This window comes from Molothrus ater, chromosome 13 (assembly GCF_012460135.2).
Source record: "Molothrus ater isolate BHLD 08-10-18 breed brown headed cowbird chromosome 13, BPBGC_Mater_1.1, whole genome shotgun sequence".
Classification (NCBI taxonomy): domain Eukaryota; kingdom Metazoa; phylum Chordata; class Aves; order Passeriformes; family Icteridae; genus Molothrus; species Molothrus ater.
In genome coordinates, this window is record NC_050490.2 from 14,465,597 (window position 1) to 14,475,751 (window position 10,155).

The following is a 10,155-nucleotide window of genomic DNA, read 5'->3' on the forward strand; positions in this document are numbered from 1 at the left end:
CAGGCTTTTCTCACACAGTTCAGCCCTCACCAGGAGGGGAGAGAGCCTCCAGCATTCCAGTGCAGGAGCTCAGACAGGAGCCAGCTCGCCCCCAGGGCTGCAGAGGGGGCAGTTTGGTGGCAGGGAGGCACTGCTGTGTGTTTCGGGGTGTGTGCATCCTTACTTTGCAGTGGTTCCATAAAATGTCCCCTGAGCAGTTCCTCTGGCCAAGGGGAGCAAGCAAACCCCTTACAAGTTGCCTGTTAGTGTCTCCAAAAATCCTTGTAATCCCTATTGCCAAGCAGCTTTCATTAGAGAAATAACATGGAATGCAGGCAGAGAGGGAAAATAATTGTGTTGGGAGGTTTGTCTGTCCCTCCTTGCAGGGAATTCAGGGACACGTTTCACTTTGTCTAATCTGCTCTAGCATTTCTCACTGTGTCCATCACAAGGGGCTCTTGGCAGTAACCAATTCCAGTCCCATAAGATTTTGTTAAGGGCTTCTTGAGAGGAAAAAAAAAATTAAAAATCAATAAACCTTCCAGCTCCTTGGCTTGCTCTCCCATTAGGTTTAAATCCAAGCAGCTGTGACAGCTGTTGTGTGCTCTTCAGGACAATGGTGCACCCAGAGCTGCATCCTCACAGCCACAGGGTGCATTCATCTTTGCCTGGGGTGTGTGCCTGGCCCCTCACACCCAAACAGGGGCTGAGCCTTCACCTTTGCAGGGCTCCAGGGCTGCCTTTGCAGGGCTCCAGGGCTGCCTTTGCCATCCATCAGCTGTGGTGGGAGCCCTGCTTGCTCCCTCCTCTCCTCGTGTCCCCATCATGCCACCCCCATCCCAGCCCCCTTTGCCTCACACAGGACAGGTGCAGGTGGTTCTGATCTGTTCCTTTCACTGCATCCCTCCACAGCCTCTGCTTTTCTCTAGCACATCACTAAGCCTCTGCTTTTCCTTCTCAGAGCCCTCCCAGCTCTGTTTCTCTCAGCCTCTGTCTCAGGGTTGGTTCTGCTGTGTCCAGCAGTGTGGGGCCAGCATCAATCACTTGTGGGTTTTCCAGAGCAGCTCCTTCATGCTCCCTCCCTGATGGAGTTCCATGCTCACTGGGGTTCCTCTGAAATACCTGCCCTGGGGTCTTGTGCCTTAAAGCTCTTCCCCTAAACATTAAACAAATGGTTTTAGGGCTGTGGTCCTGCACTCAGGTGAGGGAAAAAGATGTTCAAAAGGGGTAGGGAAAGAAAACAGCCATTCACAAGTGTGTGAGTGGAGTGGGGTGTGAGGGGCAACTGTGAACACCCACAAAGCCTTGTGTGGGATAGATCAGTGGAAATCCTGCAGAAAAAGTCCTTGTGTGAGCTATTATCCTCTCCTCTTCTGCACTTGAGGCACCTTGAACCCGAGCTGTGATGTGTCTGCAATGGGGGCCCAAGAGAGTCAATTTGTTAATCTGGAAGATTCAGTCTTTTCTTTTTCAAAAGAAGTGAAGGGGCATAGAAAGGAAAGGTGAAAAATATAAGGTTATTCTCAATTATTTTCCCTTTTTGTCTGTTTAGAAAAGCTTTAACTTGAGGGTGTTAAGTACCATATGTGTTTGAAAAAAACATCACAGCTCAAGATCTGGAGGAGAGTTTTTTATCTGTGGCTCAGAGCTGATTTCCTTGTGCCAAATCACCAAAAGCAGAACCAGGCTACATGGTCTGGATCCAGTCTAGACCAGGAGGCTGGGTTTGGTGTTTGGGCTTTGCCCAGCCTCTGGATAGAGCCCAGGTGACACCAGATGCAGTTTTTGGAGTCAGTGTCAGCATCTGGATGGGGACATGCCCATTCCTGCTTGTCCAGCACAGCTCTCATCACTGCTCGTGGCTCTTGGCTCTTCTGGTGGACACGACAGAGGAAAGGGCTGGACAGAAAAGGGGCTGGGAGAAGCTGAATGGGGACATCAGCTGCTCCCTGGGCTCCAGCACTTCATCTCCATCCACCTAGCTCTGGGTTCTGTCTCCTGGCAGCAGCTCCTGTCCCCCCCTGCACCACCTCAGCCAGGGTGCTCACTCTGGTTATCTGTGCCTGGTTTTCCTGGCTATTACTGGAGCAGGGTGTGTGTGGCAGACTGATAAAACACTTCTGCCACTCAAGGACCAGCACCTCCACAGCAGCCTGTGTTTATATCACTCTTTTAGGAATTAGCTTTTTTAAAAGAGTCGGAAATTCCATTATTTCAGCTATTCTGATTTGTATCGTGAAGTAATGCAGCTGATACTGCTGAAATTTGATTTCTTCATTGACCTATGTCTTTTATTCATTTCATCAGGGCAATGGATTTTCTGTTAACTTTATCCTGTGGGTTAACCCTTACCAGGAGGGTACAAGTCATTTCAGGTTTTTCTCAGGTTGGTCAGCAGAGAGCAGACCCCTGCCCTGTCTAGCGTGAATGCTGCCTGCAGGGAGGAGTTCTGCACCCAGCATCCCAGCCCAGGTCCAGGCCAGGCTCTTCTCCCCCATTCAGTGATGCTGGGGAGGATGAGCACTCTCAGGGTGGTGGGGCAGGTGCCCCAGGTGTGCAGTGGGGAGGTGCCACCTTCCCTGGCTCCTGTGGCTGCTGTGGCAGCCTAGGGCAGTGGCGGTGTTGCCTCCTGCAGGATTCCCTCTGGGCTGTGGGGTCCCAGCACAGCAGTTTCTTTCCCTGAGAAAAGGCACCTGGCAGAGGTTCTGCCTTAGGAACCTTCTGATCATCTCCAGTGGAGGATGAGGAGATGAGGAGCAGCCAGAACCATCTCCCAGCTGTGGGATGAGACTCTCTGAGCTGCTCTTCTGAAGGCTCAGTTCAAGAAGGTGTCAGGGCTTGTGTCTAGGCTGCCTCCTTACAGAAGATGGCCTTGAAGATCTGATGGCATTTTCCATCTGTCACCACCATGATCTGAAACCAGAGCTGTCTCAGGCAATGTTTCCCTGACAGAATCATGGTTCCTCTTCTGAGCCACATCCTGCTCAGGCTCCTGCCAATCTCAGGAGCTGCATCCCATCCCTGAGGGTTTATTTACAGACACAGCACCAGCTCCTCACTGGGAGAACAGCTCTTAGAACAGAGGTATTGGGTTTCAGGACTGCTCTTTGCTCTTCTCTTTTAATTGCTGTCTCTTTCCATAAAATGTTGCAGTTAATAGTTATGGTGATTGGTGTAGCCAGTTTGAAAAATAATTACTGCCTGCTTCGAGATTATCTTTCCTCCTAATTAAAATCCTGGACCTCACATATTAAAGGTGTGCTGTTGACACAGCATCCCATGTGCGCCCAGACAACCTCATTTGGATTTACAGAATTAATTAGGGTTTATTTCCATCCCCAGCTGTTCTCTCCTGCACCAGGGCTGTGGCTGCTGTCTCAGCTGGACAGTGGTGGGAGAGATAAGAGGAAGGTCTTGCATATTTCCCATCACAAAGCAGTCATTAAAAAGTATTTCCCAGACCTCAGCAGAGGATTTCCCACCTTCACTGTGCAGGAAACAAATTGCAGGAGCTGTGGCATGGCCAGTTTTATAGATTGGGCATTATGTGTTATGTTATGTCATCCATGTGGGTGGTTTGGGACAGCCTGGAGTCCCTCACCCCCTCTCAAAGCTGCATTGAGAATTTATCATGCTGCATGAGTGAGGTTTTTGCAATGCCCTGCCTGCAACAAAGGGAAACACAGACAAAAGAGCCAGGTTTTAATTTTCATTATTAAAAAAATGACTTGTCAGTGTTCCCTACCCCAGTATTATCAAGTGAGTGCTCACTAGATGCCGTTGGTGAGGTGGATACACTGGGTTGGTGGTGGTAGAGCTGGTTTTGGGTGGTGGTTTGTGGACACTTGTTGGGTTTGGTAAGGCTTTCTGTGTGTGCTGGGCTGCAGAGGTCAGCATGTGTCCATAGGGTACCTCAGTGCCTGACCCACCTCATTTTTCTCACTGTAAATATGCATGAAGCCTCATGGTGACGTGCATGCCCTGTGCCTCTGTACAAGCATCACTCCATCTTGCTGCCAGGGTCCTTGGATGTTCATGGAGTATTTACAGCCCCTCAACAAAACACAAAAGATAATATTTTGGGAGGGCAAAAGGTCACCAGTATTTTTCTGTGTACCCCAGCTGGTAAATTGATAGAAAGGAGAGTTTTGAGGCTAAAGCAGCTGCAGGACAAACCCAGACAGTTGTCCTCACTCAAAACCTGCTGCTTAATGTGACTTGACAGTTCTTCCCAGGTGGCTTCCCTGCTGCATGAGGAGATCCTAATTCACGGTGTTAAATGGTTGTGATAATCTCCCATTTCCCTCTGCACACTGGGGGGCTAATGTGCTTACCCATAAACTCATCAAGGAGGCTGCTTTATGGTTACCTGTGGGAGCAGGTGGCTGTGGCACTGCAGTGAGCTCTGCTGGGTCCCCAGCACAGCCCCATGGCTGGGCAAGCACAGAAAATGATGATGATACTGCTTTCCTCCCTGTTTCTTGCTCTGGTTTTGTGCTGGATGCCAGCATGAGCCAGGCAAAGATCTCCTTCCCAAAACATCATACTCATCCTTTGCTTGAACAGCCCTGGACGTGCCACCCCAAAAAACTGTCCCTGTGCCCTTCTTGCATATGCTGAGGAGGTCACTCTGCTTCCAGAATTTGATTCACCAGAAAAGTCAATTTTTTTCTCTTATCTGGCTGAGAACAAGCAAGCACGTTTTGTGCCTCGGTTGCTAAATTTTAATAGCTTTCTTGAAAAGCTAATTTGCAGGATTAAGGCTCAGCTCTCCCAAGGGTTCCTGCTGTCTGAGCACCAGACCCTCAGGAGCCCAGCAGAAAGTGCAAATGAGGAGCAAGGCACTTCCTGGGGCTCCACTGTGACTGCAGGACCTGCCTCAGGATCCCACACATCTGGAGAGGGCACAGAAGTGCCAGGTGCTCTGTTTGTCCAAGGGGCTGCCAGTCACTCACCTTTAAAAGTAATCCAGGGGCTCAGAGAGGCTGTGCACAGCAGGATGGGCGGCCTGCACCAGCCCTGCCTGCTCTGGGGCAGTGCTGCCATCAGACATGCTGGGGGAGGAGGGAATGTGCCTGATGGGGATATTCTCTACCTCCCCAAAGCTTTTGCTTTCTGATTTTGCTCCTCTGACAGTGTTTTCCTGAGCGAACCAGATAAGTTGCTTTTGCAATAAATACGGGGTGCTGGAAACATTTTCTTACAGGATGTTGATTCTGCAATAATTTTTATCAGCAGCCCAGAATACTGATACCATTTCTGCTGTTGCATCACTCCATCCCTCCATGCTTCCCCTGTTCTTTTTGCCATCCCTCATAAAAACTAACGTGCTTCCCAGCAGTGAGCACAGCTGACCTCCATATCTCACATTTTCTGTTGCAGTGTGCCATATTGTGTGTCTGATGGGCTCATGCTGCCGAGCATGGTGATGAATCCTGGTCCAGGATCACAGCAGCAGTGGCTGGGTGTAATGGGAACTCAGCAGTGCATTTTAGCTCTTTCAGCCTGGTGACCCTTTGTTCCAAGGCAGATGTTTTTCTAGCCCTGTCGTGTTTGCTGTCAGAGTAAAATCTCCATTCATCAATGAAAGCCATCAGCATGTGTTTGACTGTGTCTGCTTCGAGGGGTTGTTGGAGTCTACTTGACACGTGGATGCTTTGGTCTGTGGTATTGATCTCCAGGGTTGATTGGAAGATAATTGTAGGCTGAAGTACCGAAGGCCACTGTTGCAAGCAATTTGTTTTTCATAAAGGATTGTCGAGGCACGAGATGCTTCAGTGCCATGGCAACAAGTGTGATGTAACCAGCAGGCAGAGAGCAGGAGCATGCAGTCCCTGGAGAGGCTTTTCCTTGGCATGGAGAGCTCTGCCAGTCAGAATCCTCTCACTTTGCATCACCAATACATCTCAGTGAGGGGCTGGAGAGGGGAAAAAAGGTGCAGAGCAGGGTGTGCTGTGTGAATAACAGGCTCCATGTCCCTTTGCAGGTACTGGCTGACCAACAAGGTGCACATCAAGCGCCCCACCACCGGCCTGCTCATGTACACCCTGGCCACCCGCTTCTGCAACCAGATCTATCTCTATGGCTTCTGGCCCTTCCCCCTGGACCAGAACCAGAACCCAGTCAAGTACCACTACTACGACAGCCTCAAGTACGGCTACACCTCGCAGGCCAGCCCGCACACCATGCCCCTGGAGTTCAAAGCCTTAAAGACGCTGCACCAGCAAGGAGCCTTGAAGCTGACTGTGGGGGAGTGTGATGGGGCCACGTAGGCTGGTCCCCAGGCACGTTCCTGCACAGCCACAGGAGGAGGGAGGGGGCAGAAAGGACGAGTGGTGCCCGCTGGGGTTGGTCTCCGTTAAGGCGCAGCACAGCGACACAAATATATCTACATGGTACCTATATATATTGACCTGAGTGTTATAACTGTTTGGTGTTCACCAAGGGAAGGGCAGGAGAGATGCAGGGGCGTCTCACAGGACTGGCCTGGGCAAGACCCCCTTTGCTGTGGGGCTTGCTGGACTCGAAGGGTGTTTGCCTTCCACAGGAGAGGTGTGGAGGTGGCCTTGGTTCTGCGGGTGTGTTGGGGATGGTGACCGTGAGCCGTTTGTCGTGACTGGTGCCAGGTTGGTAGTTAGTTTGTTTGGCCAAGGGCAGCGAGGTGCACCCTTGGCCCCGTGCTCGTGGCGGGGAGGGGAAGGGGAAGGGGCAGGGAGGGGGTGGGCAGGGAAGGTTTGTTGGTGGCTCTCACAGCCCAGGGTCCCGTGGCTCCGAGCGGGAGCCGGGTCCTGCTCCGCAGGGACCAGTGCCCAGATCCATCCAAACGCGGGGTGGGCACAGCCTTGGGAGCGGGGGAAGCCTCTGGGGCTGCAGGAGGTGGCAGGGAGCAGAGCTGAGCTGATCCCGGTGACACTCACGCATGTGAGGGGCTCCAGAGAGGCGCTGGGCAGGGGGATGGTGAGGAGGATGCTGAATGTTTCTGCTGAATGTTGAATATTTCTCTTCCTTTTCTGAGGAGCAGAGATGCTGGAATGTCACAGGAAGGAGCTTTGCTGCCACAAAGCAGCACCATTAGTATTGAGTAGTCTCACCGTGTCACAAGGACACCCAGCATCTGTCAGGGCTTGTGAAAACCATAAGTATATCCAGCTCTAATTCCTCAAATTCCCAACTGTTCCCTCTAAGCAGCCTGCCTTCTTTCCTCCTCCAAAAACTGCCAAAATATGGATGATAGGCCTAGACCCAGCCAAGCAGAAAGACCACAGGACTTCAAGGGACTTTTTCAAGTCTAAATAATTTATTTTCAGTTTCTCCCCAAAGAGCCAGCACACAGTGCTGAATTCCTGGAGTCCCACTCTGTCAGTCCTTTCAAGCCCTAATTATCTCTCACTCCCAACAGTTAAATAGGATGTCAGATGGATCTGGATGGGATGCTTGCCTAGTGATGAACATCATAGAAATAATCTTTTTGGGTTTTTTTCCTCCCAGACAGAAGCCAAAATATAAAGAATTTTTATAACCACATTTGCTTTTTCTCTGATTTTTGGGGGTTTTGAAGGAAGCAACTAGATTGATCTGATGATTCTGTTTCATTTTCTGCCTCTGTAGCCTATTCTGTTTGTCTCCTAATTAGCACTCAGTGCCAGAATGCAGGTGAGTCCAGGGTTCAGCAAGGGCTGTTTGGGTTTAATTTGTGGCAGAGTAAATAACACTGCACAGGCAGACCTCAGGCATGCACTCCACTGCTGCCATGGCTGGGTATCATCACCTTTGGGCCTCCACCTGCTGCTGTGTTTTTTAAGTTAAAAAGTGCACAGTTTGGGGCTGAAATACTTGACATTGTCTCTTTAAAAGCTGAATGCTTTGAGTGGTAAAAAGAAGAGCTCACTTTCATGTTTTGGGCTGTAAAAGCTACTGTACCCATAGGAGCCTCCAGCCTGCTAATTAGTGTCAGATGAAGATGGCTAAGATTAAGGTATAAGCAACATTATAGTGGATAAATGTGGGCTAATCTGCCACTGAGGGGATGTTTCTTTCCAGCACCAGAAAATCGTTTCTTTCATGTCTTTTTTTTTATTTTTTTAAACCTGGTGCCTTTTTTTTTTCCCCTGCATACTATTTTTACATGACTTTAGTTTCACAATAAAGCTAAACCTGGCTGTGAACCTCAGCTTAACCTGAGACAGAAGGAGACAGAGAGTAAAACTGCAGGATGGAAGTAATCTGCAATGCCAGGGAGCTTCCCACGATTCAGGAGTGGTTTTTAAAGACAGATAATTCCCAGGTTTGTCCCCAGCACAGGGGGAGGGACAGGGCAGGGCTGGAGCTGCAGGGACTGCTAAAGCCAACTGTTGTATTGAGGGGCCTGGGCCATGGTACTGATTGCTGTTAGCAAACCTTCTTTTTAAATAAAAGTAGAGGAAATGAAATCAATGTGCAGGGGTTTTATTTTTATTCTGTATTTTCATTGAAGGGCCAGAGGGGAGCCAGGACCATGGAGTGCCATGGGATCAATTCCAGGAGACCCTGGAACCCCTTTGGCTGGTGCACGAGAGGGGAAGGCTGGGCTTGTTTGCCCACGTGGGGTGGGTGTCAGGGCTGTGCCAGGGAGACATCCAGAGCCATCAGGATGTTCTTGCTGTGCCTACAGGGGTTTTTGAGCTGAAGCTACAGCAGCACAAAAAGGGTGTGCCGGGGGGTGAAATGGGGATGGGAGAAGGGATTTTTCTTTCTGCTGCTCTTGAAGCAGCTGCTGCATCAAAGCACAGGCAAGTTATAAGCAAATTATTCAGGGGGATGAAATTGCTGGTGATGTTTCTATTCCCAGAATGGGTCCTGTTCCACCCCCGTTGTAAAAATGTATTAAACCATGAGCAAGACCCTGCAGCTATTGAAATCCCTGGCTGAGCTCCCATTTCACCTTGCTGCCATGCAGGCTGGTCTCTGCTGTGTTTATATGCACAAAAAACAACTAACAATTTCCCCTTGCTTTGCTGTTTTGTGTCAAGCCCTCTGGTCTGGTTCTCTGAGCTTCTCCTCAGGTTGAAAACACAATTTATCATCTCAGTTTCCAGCAAATAGGTGGGACCTGGCTCCACCGAGCCCCAGAGTGCCACAAAGCCCCTGTGCTGTTCATGAGCAGCAGGAGCAGAGATCCAGATTCACCTCCTGCAGCAGTGCTTGGGGTGTGGGTGGATGATTTTGGGGCTGTTTTGGGGCAGCACAGCAGCTGCCAGATGCTGTGGGGTCCCAGCAGCTGCACCAAGCTGCTGCTTGATGGATTTCTTCATGCCCAATTAAGGCTCTTGTGTCATCGGGAGTGAAACAGAGGAGAGCATTGATGCTCCTTAGGCAGAGATGCAGGTGCACAGTGTTGCACCATGGATGTGGCTGACTGCCCTGGAAGGCAGCAGCAGCTCCCCTTGCTCTTCCCTCCTCCATCCCAGCACTGCCTCCAGCCCTGGGGCTGCTCCAAACTGGTGCTGCTGGTGGCTCTGGTTTGGGGAGCTCCCTCCCATGGGTTTGTGCCAAAAGGCCCCTGGATGGTAAGAAGTGACCTAAACTTGAAAAATAGAGGAAAACTTGACTCTCCAACTGGCTAAGCCCAGAGTCTGGGGCTTTTTGGGGCAATGCTCTAAAAGGTGCTGCTGGCCAAGTGTTCTCCTCACCCTGTGCCCCTGGGGCATCTTTCAGGTCCAACAGCTTGGGGGTAAGGGCTGTGTGTTCCCTGCTCCCCACACCACAGGGAGAAGCCCAGCTGTCTTCATTTTATCCATGTTTTGTTGGGTTGCATCCCACCCTTGGAGTCTGCCACAGCCTTGGCCTCTATATATGTATAAATATCTATCTAGTGGCATGGCTCTTGCTCTCCTGGGGGACATCATGCCATATCTGCCCTGACACCAAGCACATCTCCTCTGGTCAGACTGCAGAGCCTGCAGGCTCCACTGCCAACATCCTTTATCATTAATACCTGCACTGCCTTCTTTAGAGCTGACTGGGGTGATTGGGGTTGCAGCAGCTCCTCTGAACTGCAGCACAGCATCCCCTGGCTGCTTCCCACTCTGTCCAGCCCCTCCCAGCCCCACAGCACAGGGATGGAGTTTGTCCCCTTCCCCCAAACTCTCCTCCAGCCAGGACGTGCTGCAGGTCAATAACCAACCCTCTGCTTCACTC

At 50.6% G+C, this 10,155-nt stretch overlaps 1 protein-coding gene across 1 annotated transcript in view; it reads left to right on the forward strand.

Moving 5' to 3' along the window:
• ST8SIA2 (ST8 alpha-N-acetyl-neuraminide alpha-2,8-sialyltransferase 2) overlaps nucleotides 1-6,383 on the forward strand; it is a 30,453-nt gene extending 24,070 nt beyond the window's left edge. Inside the window, exon 6 of the mRNA XM_036390002.2 lies at nucleotides 5,966-6,383. Within this exon, the coding sequence (XP_036245895.1) occupies nucleotides 5,966-6,251 (286 nt within the window). The 3' untranslated portion in view covers nucleotides 6,252-6,383. The remainder of the gene's footprint in view (nucleotides 1-5,965) is intronic.
• The last annotated feature ends 3,772 nt before the right edge of the window (nucleotides 6,384-10,155 follow it).